General features: G+C 61.9%; 1 protein-coding gene across 4 annotated transcripts; it reads right to left on the reverse strand.

Moving 5' to 3' along the window:
* Positions 1–660: 660 nt before the first annotated feature.
* CA5A (carbonic anhydrase 5A) lies at positions 661–24,096 on the reverse strand. 4 transcript variants are annotated; one of them, XM_013056941.2, is made up of 9 exons: positions 23,840–23,985; positions 20,972–21,169; positions 13,783–13,907; positions 9,972–10,090; positions 8,230–8,325; positions 8,034–8,096; positions 3,683–3,838; positions 1,280–1,378; positions 661–979 (listed from the first exon to the last, which is right to left on the reverse strand). In XM_013056941.2, exons 1-9 carry the CDS (start codon positions 23,884–23,886, stop codon positions 926–928), a joined length of 957 nt encoding a protein of 318 aa, XP_012912395.1. In that variant the 5' UTR covers positions 23,887–23,985; the 3' UTR covers positions 661–925. The 4 variants fall into 4 exon arrangements, 3 of the variants coding, with proteins under 3 accessions (XP_012912395.1, XP_004753900.1, XP_012912396.1); XR_199541.3 differs by lacking the exon at positions 661–979 and adding an exon at positions 3,158–3,350 and having other exon boundaries at positions 1,285–1,378; XM_004753843.2 differs by lacking the exon at positions 13,783–13,907 and having other exon boundaries at positions 23,840–24,096.
* Positions 24,097–24,156: the final 60 nt, after the last annotated feature.

Raw genomic sequence — 24,156 nt, forward strand, 5'->3', positions numbered from 1 at the left:
TATCTCTACGGATTCCGTATTTTCTGTGCGGGGACGGGGGCCGTGGCGGCGAGCTTGCCGCGTGTCTGTCCATCCCTGGGCTCCGAGCGCCCAGCAGAGACAGGCCGTCTCCGTGCTCTTGACATTTCCAGAGAAAAAGAGACCCCGAGGTTTTAAAACATAAACAAGTAATACCTCCTTACTTTAGGGGGGAGAAAGGCTACTTAGGGAAGGAAGAGGGAGGAAGCGTGCCAGGCTCTGTGCCGCGCCGCCCCCCACCGTGCAGCAGGCGGGAAGGTCACGCTGGGAGACGACACGAGGGCTTGCTCCGAGGTGGCCTGGCCACCACAGGGGAATATTTGTGACACTGGCCCTCACCGTCAGGACGTTCCTCAGCCGCACAGAGGAAGGAAGGTCTGACCCCGACTCTAAGATGGGTGAACGCTGGGGACGGGCCGCCGAGGGGAAGAAGCCGGACGCGGGAGCGCAGATACCGTACGGCTCCGCTTCTGCTTTACTCCAGCACCGTCGAAGTCCAGAGACAGACCCTGGCAGGGCGGCTGCCACAGGCTGGACGCGGGAGGGGGCAAAGTTCCCACTCTGAAGTGGGTGCTGGGGCCGGGCAGTGGGGGCAGCTGCACAATGTTCTGAACGCAATAAGCACCACAGACCCGATGCCGTGTGTGTTTCACTATAATTTTTTTAAAAAGCAGAAGGACCATAGCTCAATGGCACGGGGTCCTGAGAGGCCACACCGGGAACCCCTGGGCCTCAAGCAGGGAACGCAGGCCACCTCCGGGGACCGGGCAGGCCTGGAAGCCGTGGTGGCCTGCCAGCTTCCCGGCAGAACCAGTGTGGGCTTCTAGCCTCCGGAGCTGGGAGGCAACGCACTGCCGTTGAGTCAGCCCGCTGGTTTGTGGTCATACGTCATGGCTGCCCCAGGACATCAAGACATCCAGGAGTCTGGAGGCCGGGAAGATGCATGTGGGTTCCCATCCCTCTGCGTGTGGAGACACAGAGGGCACCTGTCTGAGACAAGTTTGTGTGGACAGACAGAGGCCAGGCTGGCGGCCTGGGTCAGCCGTCAGCGGGGGCTCGCTTGGGCCCCACCATGGGCCCCGAGCTACCCCGCGTGCCACATTTCTGTCCCCCACCCCCACTGAAGCTGCTTTGAAGTGGTTTCCTTTCCCTGCAGCTGAAGAGCACGAGGACTGGAACAACGATCTCTTTCTCTGTGTTTAGCGTCAGAGGCGACATCCGCTCAGATGCCCCCTTCCGCAGCCTGGAAGGAGGAACGGACCTTGCGGTTCATCAGGGGTTGAAGTGGACGGTAGTTGTCCACCATGGACCGCTCTTCTTCACCCAGCGCAGAAGACAGGAGCGTGCGGAAGGCGGCCAGCTGTAACGGAGAGTAGCCAGAGTGGGCGGGGTGCAGGTGCGGTGTGACCCAGCTCCCACGTGGCCCTCCTGCCCTGCGCACACACGCTCGGCACCCCACCCCCACCCCAACAAGCTGAATCAGAGATGGCCGCGCATGGCCAGCACGAGGTGGTGGAGGGGACAGAAGAGGCATCAAAGCTTCCGCCTTGGTCTCCAACACCCTTGCCCTGGACAAGCCAGCTGCCATGTTGTGAGGACATCCAAGTGGCGCCTGCGGGAGGTGCTGAGGCCCCCAGCCGCCAGCCAGAATCAGCGTGCCGGCCACCGAGACGCCACCTTGACCACAAGCCTCTGGCCTGGCTCAAGCCTTCGGAGCCCCCCCAGACACGTGACTGCAAGGTCAGGAGGGATCCCAAGCTGGACCCGCCCCATGTTCTGACCCCTGCAGCTCTGGGGGATGCCGGCGGTGACTGGGAGTCACCACACGGCCACAGGTACCGAACACCTGGAGCCCCGGTCAAGTGAGGACGTGTGGGAGGCGGCGACCACGGACTCGAGTCTCGCTGGAGGAGCTGCCAGTCCACTTCCGGTCACCTCGTTTGTCCTCAGGGTGCGCCTAGGAGCTAGGTTCGATGGCCCAGGGAGCTGGGGGCTGTGTGTGCACAGCGACCGCGGGGGGAGCGAGCCGGCGGCTGCCCCAGAGTCGCGGAGGGCATGGAGGACATCGGCTCCCGGTGCTCAGCCCACGGCGCACTGCACGGCTCGCTCAGGAAGCAGCGTCTCTCCACCGGCCCCCGGGGACAGTCCCACTCAGCACTGCTCTGTCATACGTGCTCCCGTCTTCAAAGGGTTAACTCCTGTTTGTCTCTCCCCCAGACGGCAGGGCAGCGCGGACACCACCCTCAGTGTCCGTCACTGCTGCTGCTGCTACCCGAGTCCAACCCCTGCAGCCGCCGTCCTGGGCACTCGAGGGGGCTCACAACAGGTGCACTGAGTGACAGGACGAGGCTGGGTGGCCCGGGGCCATTTCTCGACCAGCGACCTCCTTGTGTCCCTAACAGTCCTGCTGTGGGAGAAGACGGGATCATTCCGCCTTCCAGGGCAAACAGCGTCCTTCGGTGACTTTTGCCTGAGAGGATATTCGTGGCATCGTGAGGCCGGAGCCTCAGGAGGAAGACGCGCGACGGGCGGGGAAGGCCTGCCCTGCCCGGGGACGGTGGCCGCAGCGGCGAGCTCGCTGCGTGTGTGTCTGTCTTCCCCGGACTCTGAATGCCCAACGCAGACAGGCTGTCCCCGCACACTCGAGATTTCCAGAAAAAGGATACTCTAGGTTTTAAAAATGTAAGCAAGTGATCTCCTCCTACTTTGGCGGGCTGGGGCTGGGGGCACTCTTTGGAAAAGGAAGAGGAAGGGAATGAGAACCCCGCAAAGACCCTGGGGCAGCCAGCGTTGGCTTTCTGGTAAAGTCTGTTTGCGAGATCAGGGCTTTGCTCCGTGAGCTCGCGCTCCTCTCCCCGCACCGCCCATGGACCTCAGCCACCGGGACCTGCCGTGGCCAGCGGGAGGGCAGCGTGTGGGGTCTGCCGGTCTTCTGCATTTCTGTCATGCGCCATGGACTCCGTTCTGGGTACCCCTGGTCCAAGGAGCAGGGACACACTGAGCCCGACCCAAACCACCAACACCCGCCATCCACAGAAAACCCACAGACCCACAAGCAGGAAAAAGAGATGCTTGTTAGGAGCCGTTGGGTTTTGGGGTGATTTGTTAAGTAGCATTATTGTAGTGGCAGCTGACTGACCTAATCATTCTGGAATCTTCTCTCAACGTATAGAACTTAGTACAGCCTGTGCGAGGGACCTCAGAAACCTCGACCGTTGTACCGTCCCACGTAGGGGGACAAACTCGGAAATCTCTTCTCCTCCAACGGCCCACCTTCTTCCACGGCTTTGTAAAAGTCACGGACATTCTCCTTCCTCGGTTAATCTGTTCACCTGCAAACACCCATGAGGTCCCATGACGGGGACCCATATCCCGGGTCTAAGTCACTTCTGTTCTGGTAAAGTAGCCGTAGCCCGACACACACCAGAGCCAAGCCCCGACCCCGCGCGGCGGTCTGTCGTCAGGGAGACTCGCAGAGCCTGAATTCGAAGCCACCGAAACCAGACCGAGCCCGAGCGCGCCGGTCCACCCAGCTCCTGTTTCCACAGGACCGTCCTCGCGGGGGGACATCCACACCGCGCCGGACGAGGAAACCCTGACCCCTGCTCGCAGCGTGTCCGCACGGCTTCAGTCCCGTCCCCACGCTGGTTTGGGCCCCGCTCACCTGGTCCTGAGCCACCTCGATGGGCCGCTTCTGGACGATCCAGGTGACCGACTCGCTGAGCGGAGGCGTGGTGAGCGAGCCCGGGTAGGTCCAGTAGTCCCGGCAGGCGGGCAGGAGGCAGGAGGGCTGGAAGGGGCCCACGGCGGCCCGCGCACCCTGCGGGACCAAGACCAGGGGCGTCAGGTCTCAGGCAGCGACGGGGGCGGGGGCGGGGGGGGCAGGCGGGAGGGGGACCGTGCCCCGTCTTCATCCGGGCGACAAGGCCTTCACGGGCTGAGCTCGTTTCTGGGATAAAGACCGCAAGGCCACGGCTGTCACCCGTGGAAGCGGGAAGACGTGACCGCCCTCGGCCCGGCAGGGACGCCCGCCCGTCACATACTTACAGGTTCCTTTTCCAGACACGCTCGCGTACCTCCGGTGTGAAAATGTGTCATTTTTGGAAACGGTGGTAAAATAACGCACGTAACATGAAACCGACCATCCTAACCACATGTAAGCCTATGGTCCTGTGGCTCCGAGCACGTCCGCGTATACGAACACCAGCACCACTTGACTCCAGGACGTTCCCATCTTCCCAGGCAAACTGTCCCCATTAGACTGGACCCGACTCCTCCTGGGGCCTCCGTGAGTGGGATGCGCACGGTGTCAGTCCTGCTGTGACAGGCTGACCCCGCTCGCCGGGGCAGGTGTCCGCATAGCCTTCCTAATAATCCGCTGCATGGACGGACCGCGTTTTGCTTCTCCGCTCATCCCCAAAGAGAGACTTGTGTTACTTGTCCCTCTGGGCTATTGTGGGTGATGCCCTTGGGAACATGTCAAGACCTTACTTTTGGTTACTGGGGGGACATATCCAGAAGTGGACGCACTCGGTCCCACGGTCATTCTGTATTCAAGTTTTTGAGGAACCACCAGACTGTTTCCCATCGTGGCTGCCCCAGAAAATACTACGCTTCCTGGACAGTTGGTCTCTTTGAAGCAGGCTGCCCTGACCTTTATGCCAGGATTCTCCTCTGGACGCTGGTCTCAACTGCTGAGCGTCGCTCCCTGGGCTGCAGCCAAGTGGGGGCTCACGTCAGCACCTCTCCTGCGTGGCAGGCTCTGGTCAGGATCCGTGTCTACTGGCTTTCCGGCCTTCATCAAAGGATCGGGGAAAGCCGCTGCTCTGTGCTCCGGAGGGCATGGATGGGGCAGGACCTTCATTCATTCGCCACAGCTATGTGGTGTGCGCCCTACTCTATGTTAGGCACGGGGTGGGTGCGGGGCAGGATCAGACAGGACAAACTACCCACGTTCACGGGACTCACCTTTTACTGGAGAAAAGCAGATCGCACACAAAGTAAAATATCAGGTTGTTCCCACCATGGTAAGCGGGATGGAGTGGGGCTCTGGGATCAGAAATGCCTGGGGGTAGGGCTGTGTGTTAGGAGGGATGGTCCTCAATGCCTCATAGAGAAGGAGAAGTTTGAGTAAAGACTTGGAGGGGTGAAGGAGGAGGCCAGCGAGTTCCTGGGGGAAGGGCCTTCCGGGACTTGGGCAGAGGCAGTGCAAAGGCCCTGAGGCAGGGTGTGGCCTGAAGGGATTGCGGAATAACACAGAGGCCACCTGGCTGGAAGGAGTGAGTGAGAAACCAAAGCAGTAAAGAGGTGGGGGCCAGGGAGCCTGCAGGAGGGGACCCTCTTGCTTCTGCCCAGGACTAGGGGTCCCCTGAAGAAATCTGCCAACAGGGGCAGGAGTCCTGGGGCCGTGATCCGGAAGCCACTTAGCACAGTGCAGGACGAGGGAAGGGGAGCAGATGTAGGTTGTGTTCTCCAGCCGGAGGCTGCTGCTCAGTGTCGAAAGCATCTCTTGGGGTCCCTGGGGATGGCAGGCTCAGGGCAGTGGCCCCTACCGCTCTGCAAAGCCAGGGAGACAAAGGCCGAGGGGGCAGGCCTGGGACAACACTGCACTAGCCAGCGCCGAGGTCCCGGACCTGCAGACTGGGCCCGGGGCGGGACTGTGGGAGGGTCCAGGCACGGAGCAGACGTGCTCGTCCCCAGGGAAGGAGGCCTTCCTGCTGGTCCAGCCCCTCCCCTGCCTTTAGACACAGGAGTTGGGGCCCCAGAGGCCCGACTGTCCCCTAACTACCGACCCCCAGGTAGACACGCAGCCCTTAGGCGAGCGGCTGGCTGTGCGGTCGGGAGCCACGTCCCCCCACCCGCCCCCGCCCCCGCCGCCCGCGCCAGTCCGCGCACCGTGGGACTCCTTGTCTCGCTACTGCCCTGCGAACACCGTATGGAAACATTCGCACAGCGCGGGACCCTCCCCTCCTAAGCTCCCCGTGCTCCGGCTCTCAGGGCGTTCGCAGATGGACGCCGGCAGCCATCCCCACGGTCAGCGCAGCACAGCCCCGCACTCAGAAACGAACCCCAGGCCTGCCCCCGCCTCCCCCATCCACCCTGGCCTGCCCCCGACCCGCTTTCCATCCCCTCGGGTATGCCCGTCCCGGACACGCCCTACACAGAAAGAAATGCTCTGCGGCCTCGGGGGCCGGAATGTCACTGAGGGTCACGCCTTCGAGCTCCCTTGTGGGGTGGTGTGTCGGGACTCCCGGTCCCTGCGAGGCCGATGATGTCACCCTGCGTGCTCTGGTGACACTGCGAGGGAAGGGGGTCACAGGAGAACTTGGGACGAGACCCGAGAAGTGCCGGGGTGGGGAGTGCTGAGGCGAATCCATGCCCTCCCCTTGCCCCCTGCAGGCCACAAGGGCCAAGCTTCAGACCCGCTGCCCGACGGGTCTCTACTCTGCTGAAGAGGAGCGTAGGGTACGCAGAACTGACCTTCCCAAAGCCATGTCATTGGTGGCAGCGCCCAGACGCTGCGGGAGCCTGTCCCACCCCCGCGCTGGCTGTCCCTCCTTCCCGGGGCCGCGGGAGTGGGGGTAGGGGCGACAGCTGGAGGCGGGGGCTGCGGCGTCCACCCACCGCCGCTTTCCCACCAATTAGAACGTTGGGGGGATCCATGACGGCGTGTTTGTCAAGACCACAGAACGGTAGGCCACGGAGACGGAGTCTAACATGGCCCACGTGAAGAACGGCTCCAGGTGTTGGGGGCACCCCGCATGGGGCACAGAGAGGGGCCACTGAGTCTAACTGGGTCCCCACCCCCCAAACGCCCGTGAGGCCCAACGTCGAGCGTCAGGCCCAGAAGTGAGGCCCAGACGGTTCCCCCGTCACCCTCGCTGACACCCCTTCTCCCGTGCGGCTTTCCCAGACGGCCGTGGGGGACCAGACGCGCCCCAGAGCTTCCGTGGAAGGAGAACAGACCCCAGAGTCAACAGCCCCTTGCGGCCAGGTCCTTCCCTTCCCACCGAGAGGTGGAGGCCACGCCGTGGGGGAGGCGGGCGCATGGGGAAGACAGCCTCCGTTGACTCTGGCTGCGCACCAGCGGGGAAGGGCTGCTCCCGGCACCTTGACCTCGGGAAGTTCCTGCACCTGCGGACGGGGCAGCAGGGGGGGATCTGGTCTTGGTCCCTCGGGGCCAGCCCCGAGGTCAACATCAAGGGGAACACACCGCCCACATCAAACAGACCCCGCGAAGCCGCCGAGGAAGGGCTGGCCCCCGGCTTTCATCTGGAGCCGCTCGGGCCATTGTTGCGACAGGTCCGGGCCCATCCGTCCCCATCCAGGGACCCCCGGGACTCCTCGCGTCCCGGAATTCTTTTGTTCGGTACCAAACAAACAAACGAACGACATCTCTTTGGAATTTCATGTCCTTTCTCAGCTGCTGCCGGAGAAAAGCCACATTGTTGTCAGCTGAGCTCCGAGCACCACCGAGGGGCTGCAGGGGAGCCGACGCGCTCGCTGGGCAAGCGGGCCGGCGGGGGCAGCTTGCTCCCTTCCCGCGGCCGCCCTGTTCTCCCGGGTGGCAGGTGGCATGCGTGTGCGCACCCCTGGACGACGGTTGGGTATTTACTGCCGTCGGTTTTAAGACAGACATTATCCTGGTAGATGTCCTCAGTGCGGACAAGTGGAAAGATTCTTCCGAACTGATCCGTTGAAGGAAAAACGCTACGTAGTGAATAGTGCCCACAACAGGCGGACCCGGCAGAAACCTTAAGACGCTGCCTGACAGGCTGGATTTGGGGAAGCTCAGACGGCGTCCAGCACCCCCTGTACTGAGGAGGGAGGGGCCCACGGGCGGCAGGGACTGAGCTCACTGGAGACACGCTGGAGGGAGCCCGGGGGTCCCAGCCGTAGGATGGGCCTCAGACCCGCCCTCGGCCAGACCCTTCCACCCAACCCATCTCTCGCCCTTGCGAACGAGCCATCCCTCTAGCGGACGCGCTCCTCCGGCGGTGCCGACCGCCCCTTACCTTAAGCTTTATTTCCGGCAAGACTCGCACCAGCTTCTGCAGCTCCTCGTGCCGGGCCCCCAGCTGCAGGGCACAGACGGGAAGGGCCGCTGCAGAAGGCGGAGGGCGGGCGGGCGGGCGAGCCCACTCCCCACGCCCCACTGCACGGGCGGGGGTGCCCTGCTTCACGGTTGGGGGGGAGCCCGGACGAAGTTACCTTTACAAACACGCCTATCACGGCCACGCCGTTCTCCCCCACTACGGCGTCTGTGTAATTGCGGTATTTCACCGAGTTCCAGTGAACTAAGTGCAGCTGGAGGGGAGGAGAAACGCAGGACGTCGGTCCTGATGGCCAGACCGCAGCTGCTCCTCCTTCCCCGGCCGGACCCGGCGCCCATTGCTCCCTTTACCGGTTTGACTGGATTCAGGCGTGTGGCCTGTCTGGGGCTCCCCAGCGAGAACCGCAGAAAATAAGGGTTTGGGCGCTTCCGGGGAAGGGGAAGGAGGCTCGGCTTCACGGGGGGACGTGGGACTTGGTGGCGGGAAGGTGTCCTCTCTCCCAGAAACCCGAGCGAGGCTGCCAGACCGGCTCCGGGACGCTCATTTAAATTTGAGTTTCGGATAAACGACACCTGATTTTTAATGTGACCGAGGCCAGCCGAATTGCTCTTCTCCCCATGTCCGTCATTCTCTCTGGAACCTCACCGAGGCCCCTGTTTTCCGTCCCTCCTCGGGTTTTGCCGAGCCCAAACTCGGCATCGGGATTGGTCCGCCGGCCATGAGCGGCAGAGGACGGGCCGGGGAAGAGGGGAAGCCTAGTGCCGGGGCCTGCCCTGGGTTCCGTGTGACGTCCTCCCGAGGCCGAGCTTGGTTCAGACCAAAGAAGGGGCCCGGGTGTCTACACAGAGGTCCTTCTACGGGATGAGAGCTGGGCTAGAATGGCCACCCAAGCTCCACGTCCACACCAACAGTCCAGAAAGCCCACAGCCTGTCGTGGTCACCAAGACCCTCTCCATGCAGCTGCTCGGTTCCAGGGCTGGGGGGCCTTGCCAAGAGTGTGGGGTCCACGGGTACTCTAGTTGGGGCATTGGGCCTGGCTGCAGGCAGCTTCCTTCAGAGACCCCAGCTTCGAAGTGGATTTACCTTCGAAGCGCGGCGGGAAACGGACGCCCCCACATGGGCCAGAGGCCTGGCCAGAATGGGGCTGGCAGCCCCGGCTCGGCTCGCTCAGGGAGAGCCACCGGCGGGCCCAGGTTCCGGTCTTGCTCCCTCTGCAGCGACCTCTTCTGTTAAAGCCTCGTTCGGGGGGTCGGTGGGTGGACGGAGGGACGGGAGTGTGGAAAGAGGAGTGATCGAGTGAATGTGGCCGGTTGTTCACCATCGGATCTGGGGTGACGGCCTCACAGGGTCTCACTGAACAGTTCCTCCAGGGCCACTAAAATATGGGGGTGATTCCCCTGCTGCCCTGTCATAGCTACGAACACCAACTCCCAACATTTATCCCTACCGATTTTCCCTACAGAGTCCCATTTTGGAACGAGGCCAACGTCTCGTCCTTTCAAGAAGATGATCTCTGTTTGTAAGGATTTTCAGGTCTCCATCGAAGGCCCCAAGTGCCTCGAAGGACCAGAAGCTTCTAGTCCAGCACTGACCAGTACCCGGCACATGGCAGAGGGAGCGACTCCTGAATCCCAGGGACCGACCTTGGCACGTCACAGAGCCGCTTAGAACCTCGGTCTCTCCTTTTGTTAGACTAAAGTGTGAATGGTACCCTGGTCTTAGGACAGCTGTGTGACTGAAGCGTAGGGCGACCCACTGCTCCGGTCTGAGCCCCCAGAGTCCCGTGTCCGGGGAATGCTCCCCTCCTGGGCAACCAAGCCGGCCGGTCACCCTCCGCCCTCCACACGAGGCCGGGACGGAGAAAGCAGCCACGTAGCTGCGGCCAGCACATCTACCAACCTCTGCTGGGTACACGCGGCCGTCCACCGTGTGCTCCGAGCCTCGCTCGTCCGTCGCTCCCCAGTGGAAGTGGAACTGCTTCAGCCTGTAGTGGTTTTCCAAGGGGCCGCCGCAGATCCCTGGAAACGAGACCAGCGGGACTCGAGTGTTGGTGTGTCTCTGCGTTGGACTGGGTTTTGCGGGGAGCGCGTCTAACCACACGGGGGGGTCACACTCTGGAAAGACTGATGTCCTGCAGGAAGGACAAACCGAAAGGTGGGCCCCGTGGGAGGTGGGACTTGTCTGTGTTCACCTCGGTCCCTGTCCCCGGCCCCAGCGGGCAGAGCGTGTGCAGAAGCCAGCGCTGCCACCAGGTGGCGGCAGGGACCCCATTCCCTGCGGGGCGGCCAGAAGCCGGAGGAAACCCTTTCCGAGACTCGCTGCAGTCCTAGAAGGTTTCCAGAATTTTCTTTAATCTAAAAAAATGATGTCTTTTGAATGAAAAAGGAGCAGCTGGAATTCCACCACCGAGGAATTCCGTAAACAAGTATATCCCGAGCGAAACGTTCACGAGAAGAAATTCTGAGACGGCTCACTGCCTTCCCCGTCAGCGCTGACCCGCAGGCGGCCCCCGCCCCATGGCGTCTCTCTATGACCAGCACTTACTGGTAGGCTCTCTTCTACGTCACCCTAAGTACCCGGCATGGCCTCCTGGAGAGCTGTCAGCAGACAGGAGCGTCCGTGATGGGGACCCTGGCTCTCCAGCGTCCCGAGCCCAGGGTGAGGCTGAGAATCCCACAGGCACGCCTGGCCTCGCCCTGGTCGCCCGTGGCTAGCAGATTTCCGTCAGTGCTGCTACCGACAGAATGGGGACTGCGATGTCCCTTGCTTTTAGCTGAGGGGAGCTCGGGGCCACGGGGCTGGGGGCCGGTCTGGAGCCCCGCACCCACCGGCAGACCCCAGGCCGGGGCACCCACACCGGCTCCTCTGTGTGACCACTGCTACTGACGGAGGCTGCTGGCTGGTGCGGTTTTCAGTCCTGTTTCGGCCATAAACGGTGTAAGTGACGAGGGAGCACGTGGCTGGCTGAAGACAAAGCAAAAGCTGGCACCTTGTGCCCCTCTCCATCCGCTCCCCCTCAGTCATACGTGTGATATTCCTCAGGCAGCCCTGACTGCCCTGAACAATAAGCAAATAGTTCACTTGCAGAGCTCACAATCCTGCAAGATAGGAGTCTCCCTTGGCTTACAAATGTCCTAAATCTCACTAACAAAGACGATTGATAGCAGGATTAGGACATCCCACCAAAAAGTCTCCCAACTATCTTGGTGTTAATGGCTGGTCTAAAGACAACATTGATCCAGCAGCAAGGGCAAGGCCTCCGGCAGGCCTGGGACATCCTGGCACCTGTAGGCCCTCTTTAGCATATGAAAACTCCCTTCCCCACACCTTCCCCAACCGCAGGGTACAAAACCTACCATCTCCCACAACCTTGGGCAGCAGCTCTTCCTGCCCACAGGTCCTGTGCCCGGTCTTTAATAAACCACCATTTTGCACCAAAGATGTCTCAAGAATTCTTTCTTGGTCATCGGCTCCGGACCTCAGCCCACCGAACCTCACCTAGGTTCTAGAACTTCATCATAAGGAGCAGAAAAGGCTGAATGGTAAAGTTGAAACCAGATTCAGTCCAGGATTCTGCTCGCCGCTTTACTCGAAAATGAGGGTTGTTGGTCTCGGGCCTCATCAGGTTCTCGTCTGGTCGCAGACTGCTACGGTTTCAGGAGGGGATCTACTCTCCTGGGCGCACACACGTGAGTTATACCTCCGTTATTAGAAATACACGGAGAGAAGCATATAAAAAACATCCTAAGTCCCAAAGCCTGAATCTCTCCGTGGCCACAGCATGAGAGCATGAAGGAGTCGCTCTGCGGTCCGGAAGGCCTCCCGGGGGCTTGGAATCACAAGGCTTTAATAGCGATTTTCTGTGGCTCAGATGACAAAGGGGGCTGATTTTTCTCCCCTGGAGGGGAGAGGAACTTGAGCCCACTGGCCTTTGCGGTTGTGTCACGCCGTAACTTAGCAGGAGAGGGCAGGCGGGCTGCTGGGCATCCCAGCAACAGGAGCTAGGACTTGAGCCCAGGTCCCACACCAAAACCCACCACACCTTTTCCACGCTGCCCTTCCAAGCAGAAAACACAGTCTCAGGAAATTACAGGACCCCGAAGCGGGGCCGTGGGAATCTTTCTGCTTGCTCCCGTCCGGCACCTTCTATCCGTGGTGTGATGGAGCTTCGTAGCACTGGCCAGCCAGAGACCTCATGCCCCCAGATGCACCCATTCGCGACCGTGAGGCAAGCCTGGGGGTGAGTGTGCGGCTCGTCCCAGCAACTTCCCTGCAGGAGGTGCCCCGGGCAGTAACACGCTTACCCGCGCAGGCTGACCTCGTCTTTTCCAGAACCAGAGTGCCAGACGGCAGGAACGATGCCTAGGCCTGCCTGGGCCTGTGGCTTACCCCTGCCTCACCTTCACTGTCTGAGCCTCAGCCTCCCCCACCTGGGCAGTAAGCGCAGGTGGTTAAACGGAGGTGGCGGCGGCACAGTGCCGGGCCGAGGGCTGTCATGGCGATGACGCTGGAGACTCAACGGTCACCAAACCCGCACGGACTCATGTCATCTGTTAAAAAATATTCCCAGCTGGAAGGCTCTTGTGGTCCCTTCCTGCTCAAGCACCTTAGAATGCTCTGTAGGCTCACGTATAAGGTCCCTGAACGCGTGATACTAACTGGACGCGGCTTCGGTCCACCCTAGCTGGACACCTGCTAGAGCCCCGCCGACAGCGCCCTTGCGGAAGAATCTCCCAGGTTGTCCACACCCAAGCCGGGGTGGGAAGCCACGGGACGGGAGGGGCTTGTGGGTGCGCCTTCTACTCCTTCTTTGGTAGGTGGAGAGCTACAAGGTCAGGAGCCTTTTCCAAGGTCACCCCCCTGCACAGCACAGGACTGGAGCCCATGGACACGGCCCCACGCTCTCCCCACCGTGAAGCTGCCCTCAGAACTCCTCGCCGACTCTGACGCAGTGTCCCAGCAGCCCGAGTCCTGCCCATCTGCTTCCGCAGGAGAATGAAGTGTGGAAGGCCGCCCTCTGGCCCCCGGGGCTCTGGCCCACCTCGGCAAAGAGGGTTCCCGTTTGCTGGGGCCTCTACCAATTTGTGGTAGAAAACCTCCCCCAGGACAGAACTGTGACGATCCCATCTCCGATCCCCATCCCGGGCACGTCCGTCTGCGGTCCGCCGTCATCGCCATCGCCGCGGGCCTGCTGGTGACCGCACAGGACCCCTTCCCGGGGACCCCTCTGTTCACGCCTCCTGCAGGCGCCTGGCCCAGCACCGTGGTCTGTCTCCAGGGCAGAAGCAGACGTCAGCGGTGCTCCCGGGTGTGCGGTGGGCACTGATCTCGCTGGCGAAGGCTCATGAACTTCTCTGCTCTCAGGAGCCAGGCCCGGGGGGAATCTCTTGGCACTGGGGGGTGGTGACCAGCGGTCATTTAGGGGATCAAAGGCTGTTATTGGCCCCACTTTACAAGTGACTTAAAATCCACTTTGAGGGGCTCCTAGGGGGCTCAGTGGGTCAAGCGTCTGCCTTCGGCTCAGGTCATGATCCTGGGATGGAGCCCTGCATCGGGCTCCCTGCTCAGTGGGGAGCCTGCTTCTCCCTCTCCCACTCCCCCTGCTTGTTCTCTCTCTCTGTCAAATAAATAAGCAAACTCTTTAAAGAGAAAATTGGAAAAGCATCCACTTGGATGTGGGGAGCGCTTTAGTGCCTCACGCCTTACTTACCCGCTCCTGTCCCTGAGAGTGACCCTCGGGGGGCTGCCCATATGTCAGGAGGGGGCCTTTCTCCCGTGGCCAGTTGAGTGAGGGTCACGCAAGCACCTGGAGTCCTGGGCTGCGGGGTCGGGGTCCTAGAGCGAGAGCAGGGAGATGCAGCGGGGCGGGGCTGCCTCTCGGGGCTGCCTCTCGGCCCTCTCCGTGCTCCCTCTAGTGGAGGCAGCGCCTCCCGGGGCAGCTTTCCTGTCCGGTGAAGGGCAGTGCGTCACCCCAGGGGTAACTCAGCGGGCAGGGTGCCACGCGCTCCCCAGGACCCTCTTTAAATCCTCCCTAGCCTGTTCCGATCCGATCTCCGCCTCCCAGAGGAGGGGACTGAGGGTCAGAGAGCTCAGGGGACGCGTTCGTGCTGACGTCAGACCTCACGGCTTCTCTCCCTCCTCTCTGCCACACACCTCTGCCCCAGTGGGACCCTCACCCCACCTTCAGCAGTAACCGACCTCGGGGCAGAGACGCAGTGCAGGCCCCGCCCCCACCGGAGACCGGGCTGGCGTGTGGGGACGCCCCCGCCCGTGCCCTGCACTCCCCTTCGCAGGAGGACGGGGCCTGCACGGGACGGACGCCTCAGCTCCCCGGCCTCAGGCTCTGCCCTGCGAGGCCCCAGCCCGCACAGCCGGCCGCCAGCCCGGCGCAGGGTGTGGAAACAGCCCTGGGCTGAGCGTCGGGTGAGGGTGTCCCTGTCCCTGAGTGGGAACAGTTTCCGATTCTTGGGGTACTTGGGAGGACGGAATGAGATAAAACCCGCACCCAGTCAGCACGCGGTTGGCCGACCCCGTCCGGCGGGGGTGACTGTGGCGACACCCTGAGGGGAGGGTCGCCCTGTGGGGCTGGGGCAAGGGCGCTCCCCAGGTCAGGCAGTGTGTGCGTGGGGAGGGGTGTCCGACGGTGGACGCTGCCTTTCCCGGGTTCCCCCCTCGCTGCCTCCCCTTCTGGGAAGCTCTCCGTCCTGCGGCCCCTGCGCCAGCCCCTCCTCCCTGGCCCTCAGCGCCACCTCCCCCCCATCTCTCGTTCCTTGGAAGGCCCCGCGGTCTCTGCCTCTGTTCTTCAGCAGCGCTGGCCTGGCCAGCACTAATCTCCAAGCACTCGTATCCCTCGCCCGCTGGAGACAGTGCTGGAACCTTCCGCGCCGACGGAAAATGTCTGGGCCTCCTGGTTGTGTTTGGCTCTGGGTTTCTGGCAGTAGCTGTCGGAGGGACCCGGCCCGAGCGATCCCGGACTCTGCAGTGTTAATTCTCCACGTTGTACGTTCCCCACTCCCGAGGCGCTTCCTTCCGTCTGTCCAGGGGTTTGGCGGGGTGGGTTGTGGGCGCATCTCCCGTCTCCTGATTCTCAGCTTCTTCCTGCGTGTGTTTTGGCGCGGTCCGTTGTTCAGGTGCTTTTTAAATTTTCTTTGCTCCTGGCAGTCCCCAATTTCCAGCGGAGGTGAGCGAAGGCAGGAGGTGTGGAAGTCGGGGTGGGGGGCTGGGAATCGAGCCTGGGACAGGGGAGTGGGGCCTGGGAACTCGAGTAGGAGAAGGAAAAGAGGAAACTGGGCTTTTGGGAGAATGACAAGTAAAGTAAAACCAGATCGGCCTGGGTGGACGTGAGCCACAGGGGGGGTTATCTAGTAATTTATATGGCCAGGGAGAGACACCCAGATAATTCTTTCGGTCTGTGGCTGGGCGGGTTGGGAGGGTGGGTCCTTTGAACCAGATTGAGAAGGTGGTGGAGAAGCCAAAAAGTGGGGGTCAGGGCCAGGTCACCACACAGGCCTGGCTGCATCAGGCCCGGAAGTCGTGGGACTCCGAAAGCCCCCCTGCGTCCGGGGAGGGCCCTCAGGGTCGGCAGCGGCACGTCAGGCCCAGTGGCGAGAGTGTGGAGTGCGCCTCCCCGCCCCGACCACCCCCACTTCTGGGCACACAGCACCTGGCTCCCCGGCGGGCTCGTCCTCACTCACTCGCCGTGAGGGCTTCAGCGGCCACACTGGGCTTGGAGGATCAGCCCTGGGGCCGTAGCCACACAGCTGTGGGGGCGGAGGCCCGGCCTCCCCCAACCACTCGGGTGGAAGGGAACCAGAGCAGCGGGAGTCCGGGCGCTCGGCTTTGGGCGTCCCCAGCCTGGGAGGACCCCACCGCGGCGAGGCAGAGCCCACGGGGAGCTTCCCGACTTCCATTCTGTTCCTTCATTCCTTCAGGGGTCGTCGCTCCGCCACCCGGTCCCGCCACCCGACCCGGACACACCCAGGACTTCTCAGGATCTGAGCCCAGGAATGGCTCTCTCCTTGGCTCCTGCCAGCCTGAGTGGAGTTTCCGAAACCCCAAAAGATGTCGTGCCCTGTTCAGAGGATGCCGCCCTCGGGATCCGACCGTGCTGGGAGCTGGAAGCCGGCCGAGTGGGGGTGTTTATGCCCGGGAAAGGGGCAAAGACTACAAAGGGTTTCCGGCCGCTCCCCAAGTCCTGGAAGGCCGGTCGCCGGACATCGACCGGTGTTTGCAGAGCCCGTTTGAAGGGTCAGGCCCATGTGGGAGTTTCCGCACACCGAGCTCTGACTGTCCCCTCTGGGCTCTGTCTGCCTCTGCCTCGCACTGGGGCAGACGGCACCGGACGAGCTCCGGTCCCCGACACGTGTATCCTTCCCAATTCCTCTCTCTCACGCAGCCACTGTTTGGGGCCGTCTGGATCAGGGCTGCTGGGAACAAGGGCCAGAAGCATTCGTTAAACTGACCTAAGCAAAAAGGAGAGATTTATTGGTGCGGGGGCTGGTCCGCCTGAGGCACAGCTGCTTTGAGAGGCTCCAGCGGTGGTTTCGGCTTCTCTCCACCTCTTGGCTTTACGCTCTCTGAAGACCAGGGGCCCCGGCGTGCAGCTGAGCGTGGCACATCCCCGGCAGGAAGGGATCCTCTTCCAGCATCTCCCAGGAGAATTCTGGCGCTCAGTGGTCTGACAGGAGTTGCACGCCCGCCCCTGGACGGATCCCTGAAGCAGAGGCGGCTGCGCGGACGGGCCATGCCCAAGTCGATGAACTATACTCCGTGTGAAAATTCAAGAGGGGGAAACTCTTAACCCAGAGGAGGCTTGGATTTGTGATTTTAGGGATAATTATGATCTGTAATAGTGTTCTCTGCCAGCCTCATATCTGACCCTGATCTCCCAAAGGACACAGGAACGTCCAGAGTCCAAGACACCCATGCGGTGAGACGCCCTTACAACATCAGAGCAACAGATTCACCCTTGACCGGCACACACACGTCCCGAGAGTCGGGTGTGGGCTGCTGGTTGCTGGCTGAGGGATGGCAGTCCCAGTGTCCCGTTGGGGGGCATTCACTGGACATGGACTTGGCTGGGACCCTGAGCTGGCTGCTGGCTCTCTGGGGACCTGACCAGGAGCCCAGAACCTTCTCGCCAGGCGCTAACCTCTCCTTCCTTCACGCGGGGTCAGCTTCACGCCTGGTCTCTGTGGATGCTGGATACAGACTTCCCCCCAGAGGCTCGTGCTCCTAAAATTGCCTTCTTTGGAGGACAGAGAATCCCGTCTCGAGGGCTCGGTGGCCTTCGGCCATGAGAATCTCTGAGCGGCATTTCTCTTAATCTGTGAAACGGGAGCAAACAGCCGTGGGAAGGAGCTCACGTTGGTACGAGCAAAGCACAGGCAAGGAGAAGGGGCCGGGGAAGGCGGACGTGGGGCGGGGACGCGAGCTTTCCACGCGCAGGAACGCGGCTCGCGCCGACCCTCCACACACCGCTCTTCCCTCAGCCTGTGTCACCCCTTGAAGGCAGTGAGGACACTGAGCCTCTCCACTGTGGGTCTGTCGGGGCCACACTGTCCTTCACCCGAGGGAGGCGAGCCTTCCCCTTCCAGCAACAGCATCGAGGTGTCCGCGGGGACCCCCACTTCCCCCAGCGTCCCGGCGCTCTGGGTCTTGGGCACGCAGGTCAGCATTCCAGGGGCTCCCCTGACCGAGGGCGGCATGAGTGCCTCGCTCAGCCGCCAGACCCTTTCCCTGGGAGTGGGAGCGACTCTGTCAAATCAATGTCTCTTAGCACACGCAGAAGTCCAAGCCTTCACAGCTTTTCTATTTTGTGACTTAAAGGAAAATAAATCTGCTCTACAGGTATCAGAAAGACCCATAACTACGCATAATAATCCTAGAAGAGTGTGAGCTCTGTAGTAACTCGTCCCCAACAGCATCCGTTTTTCTCTAAGTCATTAGTATATTCCCATGACTATTAAGCACACAATGAAAGTTCAGGAACTGGAGTGCCTGGGGGCTCAGATGCTTAAGCTTCTGCCTTTGGCTTGGGTCATGATTCCGGGGTCTTGGGATTGAGTCCCACGTCGGGCTCCCAGCTCAGTGGGGAGCCTGCTTCTCCCTCTGCCTCTCTCTCTCTCTCTGTTGGTCATGAATAAATAAATAAAATCTTTGAAGGGCGCCTGGGTGGCTCAGTAGGTTAAGCCTCTGCCTTTGGCTCAGGTCATGATCTCAGGGTCCTGGGATCGAGCCCGGCATCAGTCTCTCTGCTCAGCGGGGAGCCTGCTTCCTCCTCTCTCTCTCTGCCTGCTTCTCTGCCTACTTGTGATCTCTGTCAAATAAATAAATAAAATCTTTTAAAAAAAGTTCAGGACCTATTACTACTCATTTTTTTTTTTTTTTTGAGGGAGCGCGGTAGGGAAGCGGCCGAGGGTGAGAGAACCCCCAGCAGACTCGCCGCTGAGCGGTAGCCAGAGAGCCTGGAGCAGGCAGCTCGAGCTCCGGACCCTGAGATCGGGACCTGGGCTGGGATAAAGAGCTGACGCGCCGCCGGTCGAGCCGCCCAGGCCGCCCCAGGACCTGGGATTCTTCATTCAGTCTTTTAAAGTTGCTGCATAAAATTTTAAAAAAATGATCCAGGGGCGCCTGGGTGGCTCAGAGGGTTAAGGCCTCTGCCTTCGGCTCAGGTCATGATCTCAGGGTCCTGAGATCGAGCCCCGCATCGGGCTCTCTGCTCAGCAGGGAGCCTGCTTCCCTTCCTCTCTCTCTGCCTGCCTCTCTGCCTACTTGTGATCTCTGTCTGTCAAATAAATAAATAAAATCTTTAAAAAAAAAAAAAAATGATCCAAAGCCCATTAAACCTGAAAGTCCGATTTTAGTTTGCTCCTTGGGAATTTGAGCTTGGCACAGACCGACACGGGCCGGAAGACAAGCCGGCACACGGAGCAGACAGGGTCGTGCCCCCGGCCGGCTGCCGTGCTCGCGGGGCTCCCGGCACGCGGCCTGCCCCTTCTCCTTCAGCCTGTCTCGTGCCTCCAGAAGTGCCTCCCTGTAAGTGTCGGCTGGCGCTGGCATTCTGGTCCCCGGCACTCAGCAAGCCATGTGCCATGCAGGAAGCGTCACGGGGGTCCCCGCAAGCAGCTCCGGGCACACAGGCCGCCGCTCCCTTCTTGCCTGGAGGAGCAGAGGGGTCACCTGGAAAGGTGGGCCCCGATGTCTGAGAAGCGCCTCGCAGGGCCCGGCCCAGGCCATTCCTGTGCATCCAGCCGGGCCTCCGCCCGTCGTCCAGCCCCTCCCCAGCAAGGCTGGTGTGCGGCCTACGCGTGGTTCCGGGGGCCCGATGTGGGCGCTGTGCAGGCTCAGGCGTCTCCCGGGCTGAGTGACCCAGAATCTCGAGGCGTCCAAGCCCAGGTGTGGCGACAGAGCCAGGACACAGGGCGGGGCGGACCTGCCCCTGACTTTGGTGGAGGCACGCTGGGGCCTGTGTTCGGAGATGCCACATCGGCTCCACGGTCCTGCTGCGGACCACGGAGGAAGCAGCCAGAGCAGGTGGTGGCAGCCCACCTTGGGAGCTGGTCCTTGCGACGCTGTGCGAGGCCGAGTGCTTCCCTGCGGCGGTCTCACTTGTCCCCGGACAGCCGTGGAGGCGGGCGCGTTGCTCTCCAGCTCCAGGGGAAGAACTGGGGGCTCGCTCGCTTCGCTAACTCCCCGCTCGGGTTCACCTATCCGCGGGCTGAGTGCCCGCGACGCTTCCTATGAAACAGTCGTCCTGCCCTCGCACGGCTCACGTCCTCGCTGGGCAGTGGGTCCCAGAGTCCGATGACGGGGCTTGCGGGAGCGGATGGGCGGAGGGCTGGCCCAGCGAGGACCTGGGACTGAGTGGTGTTTGGGGGTCCCCAGGTGCGGAGGCTCCCTGGAAGCCCTCCCAGGACGCCGCACACAGCTGCCCACGGGGCTGGGGTAATCACGGGGAAATGACACTAGTCTCGGAGAGAACTCGAGCCCCCTCGGGGCCTCTCTGCGGAGTCACGGGGGACACGTGGACCACCCCCTGCCCAGTAACGAGCTGTGATGTCACGTGTGAAGTAATGCCCTCTGGGGACGCCCAGAAAACCCTCGGTGGGATGGTCTCACGGAGGATGCCTCTGCCATTGTGTTGTGGACGCCGATCCCCGCTCCCGGAAAAAGGACAGACGCTCGGCCTGCGCAGGGCTCAGGGGGTATCGGCATGTGCTGAGGGAACCCCAGACGCAGTCCAGCAGCAGCCCAGATACAAATGCCTTCCCAGCCCCGACAGAGCCCCTGTCCTACCCCCGGCATGCTGGGGAGCCCGTGAGGGCAGGGTCCACACGAAGCCCTTGGCGGGGTGCTGAGATCGGCAGGGGGTTGGAGACTCCTGGGGCCGCCCTCAGGGCCTCCCTGTCTCCCCGCCCCAGCCCTCCCCTCCCCTCCCCTGCTACAGTGCCCTGCGCTCCTCCCCGCCATCCCCCCGCCCCAGCAGCCGGCAGTCCGTGAGACAAAAGCCGGGAAGCCGGGAGGGTACCAGGCCTCGTCGGCACAATTTTCTTCTACCTCTGCCTTTAGGCTCCAGGGCCGCTTCCCCTCTCCCTCCTGCCCGGACCTGCCCATTATTGCTGTGATGTGCCATGTTCTATGTCTCTATGGGCCTCTCCTTTCTTCCTGACCGGCCCCTGGAATGTCCGGCGAACGTCAGGGGTGGGCATCCTAACCCTGACCCTGAGCACCGTCTCCCCGTCCGGCAACGCTGAGACACCTCTGCTCCTTGCCCCCCAAACACTGTGCATAAGCAAAGCCCCGGGCCCCTTCCCCGCCCAGCATAGCGCCGCTCTCGGGCTGGGACAGGAGAAGAGGAAGGTCCCCCAACCCCACCTCCTCCCCTGCCCCAGGCTCACCTGATTCCTCGGCCGAGTCGTCGAATTCCACCTGGAAGAAGTAGCCGGTGTTCCAGACGTGCAGGCAGCTGGCCGCGGCGTACGACACCCTGAGGGGCTGCAGCTGCGGGTCGTAGACGCTGTCCCTCCAGTGGATGTTGACAGGGGACTGCCGGGTGCCTCCGGGCACAGAGGCCGGGCCCTTCCAGAGGGGGTGCCCTGGGGCGGAGAGAAGGAAGGGCAGGCCTTGCTGAGACCTCGGAATTATTAACCCCACAGGGGAGGCAGTAACCCTTACAGACGAGCCCCTAGGGGGGACAGCCGTCTGGAACTGGACCGACATGGAGCCCAGGGGCCACCGGGCCACCCAACAGCTCTGCCCACACGTGTGGTGCCTGGATCCAACTCTGCTCCGACCCTCCGTCAGCACTGACTTCCTGGCGCTGCGCTGGTCTGGTTTTAATTCACGGTCATGGTCACAACAAGTCCGTGCCCGCCCACTGGGCAGAGCCGTGGCCATCTGCCGTGCGGGCCATCTCGGGGCCTAGGAACCAGGGTTCACCAGACCTTGGAGACCCAGCCTGGTCTCCGCCAGCCTCCTGCTCACCACGGACACGTGGAGGACGACAACCTAGACTTTTGTCCCAGCTGCGTCCTGCTGTAACTCAGTGTCACAGCAGCAGCCCGGGGTTGTCCATGGTTGGTTCTCTCCTCAAAGGCCCCTGAGCCGGCACAGGTCCTGACTGCGTCATGTCCATGGTACAACCCCGTGAACCTCCCTAGTTTCCGTCCCTTCGACAGGGAGGCTGGCGTGGAGCTGGGCTGCACGCAGACCTCGCCGGCGGCTGGACGTCACAGATGTGGCCCACATGTGACCTGCGTCTCTCCGGAGACCGACAAAGGTGTCTGGTTGGGAGGAAGCCGAAGATTCTCCCTCTGCCCCATAGTCGGTCACCTCTGGGCCCTGAGAGCCCAATGTCCCTCACGGTGCCTACGTCATCGACTCCGTGCCCTCCGGCCTTGCGGGTGCTGGATCGTCTCCCGTCCCCGCTGGAAGGGGAGTGTGGTGCAGTCGTTTTGAGAGAGTACCTGCCGCCCGTGGCTTCACTACAAGTCTACGTGACAGCTGTTCCGCTCTGTGAGAAGTCGTGTTGTTTATCTCGAACTGGGTCAGTGTGAACTTGCCGTGGACGTGTGTTTAGGAGTGTCTGTAACGTTCGATGCCGTCTGCGCTTTCGCGCACCTGCCGGGGGGCCTGGAGCGGATCCTTGCAGAGAAGGGAGACCCCAAGTTTGTTTGGGAACAAACTTGTTTTTTGTCCCCCGGGGAAATGCGCTGCAAACCCCAGTACACAAAACACTAGACCGGAAGCGTCAGTGACCGAGGAAGCCCCGTCTCCGTTTGGCAGGACGTACTCGCGCATCGTGGACTCTGGAGTAAAACCTTGGACGCCTGGAAGTAGCCCAGAGGCCAGGGCGTGGGCGGACTTAGACGGAACGTCACTGTGTCCTACATGCGTGTGTGAGGACATGTGAGAATGTGGTTGGTAGTAGTTAAAAATTGGGTGCCACCTGAGGTCCCCCAACAGGGTGGCACGGGGACAGCATCAGCAAGGTGCCCGGCGCGGTTCTGAGCCCCGCACGCCCGACCTCAGGTCTGCGTCCAACAGCTCTGCGAGAGAAGTGCTGGGATGGCCCACCTCTTACAGGCCACGCGACCGGGGCTCAGAGAGGTTAAGAGGCTGCCGAGGGGCACACAGCTGGATTCAGGTCTAGGTGGCCTGATGCCCTTCCCGGTCGAAGCACGTAGTAGAGCGGGGCTGGGTGCCGACGGGCAATGGTGCAGGTGTCCCCGGAGGAGACTGGAGGAAGCCAAGGGGCTGACCAACGTGCACAGAGGGGTCACTTTTTGTTTTTTTGAGAAGTCTTGTGAACGTGCAGACCCGTTCTAGGAGCACCGAGGAAGGCACCAGAAGGCTGAGCTCTCAAGGAGACGGAGCAGTGGCCTCTGGGACTTGGGGTCGGAGGGGGCGCAGGTGGGAGGGCCTTCCTGTACCCTGAAATTTACAGGTGGGTCTAGGGCGGGGCACCGGGGTCTTCATTTCCGGCAAGTTCCCAGGGGGTGACGCCACTGCCCGTCCGGGGACCCGCTCTGAGTGAGTCTCCGTCATGTTCACTGAGAGCCTGGTGTGTGGCAGGCTTTCTACACCTGTCGTGCGGTCTTCACGTAACCCCGTGCGACGCTTAGTCTGCCCTCTCACAGGCGTGGGGACTGGGGCTCAGCGCAGCCTCTGTCCCCGCTCTCACCTCTGCCAGTCACTTGTCCCGAGCGCCCACACTCGGGAGCCTCTGGCTCCGAAGCCCTTTCAACCGTCCAACTCGGAAAGCGCTGGTATTTCAGAAGTGACCTTCGGCAGTGACCTTACCGCTAGCTCTTTTTTTTTTTTTTTTCTTGACGGGGGTTGGGGGGGATATCTGAGACCCAGAAAGGGAGCGGCATGAGTCCAAGGTCCCAGGGCGTTAAGGACGGGTGCCTCCAGGGTGCAGCCGACGGAAGCTGACTGTGGACCCAGCGGGTTCCATGATCTGTTTACGGTGTTGTTGTCGAAAACGGTCTCTGCCAGATGGGTTTTGGAGTGGGGGTGGGGCTGGATGTTCCTAACAACAGCTCAATTTGGGGGGCGCTTCCTACCTGTCTTCTTCTGAGACTCTCACCCTCTTGATCGCCCCAGGGAGCTGCGGTGAAGGGAACTGCCCAAGGTCGCCCATAGGAGAGGAGACTGCGAACCTGAGCCCGAGCGGTCCGGTCCGACGGCCTCCCGCTCTGGAAGACACCACAGCATCAGCCGAACGTCAGGCCACATCCGGGGAAACCCCAGGATCTACTTACAAGCGTCGCTCCGGTTCCTCTGTGCGCAGGGACCCTGGGAGCAGCATCGCTCTGGCCTTCGCGGATGACCGCGGGGGGCCCCCCACAGCTGCGTGACCGAGGCGGAGAAACCAGAGGCGTTCCGAAGGCTCCTGCCCAATACCAGGGTCCCTAGCATACTGGGTCTGCTCTCCCACGGACCCCAGTAAAAAGAGGTGATTCTCCTACTCTCTGGGCTTGCTCGGATCAGGACAGCCGTGTGATGGGGTCGGCCCACGTCTTTGTGTAGAAACTCACCCAACCCCCGCAACCCGGACGGTTAAATTTCAACCCACGCT

This window comes from Mustela putorius, unplaced genomic scaffold, assembly GCF_011764305.1.
Source record: "Mustela putorius furo isolate JIRA1106 unplaced genomic scaffold, ASM1176430v1.1 tig00000174_pilon_pilon_pilon, whole genome shotgun sequence".
NCBI classification, from domain to species: domain Eukaryota; kingdom Metazoa; phylum Chordata; class Mammalia; order Carnivora; family Mustelidae; genus Mustela; species Mustela putorius.

Coding starts and splice junctions, on each gene's coding strand:
- CA5A (XM_013056941.2), bottom strand. CDS start 23,886: ATGCTGCTCCCAGGGTCCCTGCGCACAGAGGAACCGGAGCGACGCTT. Junction 21,170..23,839: donor GAGGAACCGGAGCGACGCTT/GTAAGTAGATCC, acceptor TCTCCGCCCCAG/GGCACCCCCTCTGGAAGGGC. Junction 8,097..8,229: donor TGATAGGCGTGTTTGTAAAG/GTAACTTCGTCC, acceptor TGTGCCCTGCAG/CTGGGGGCCCGGCACGAGGA.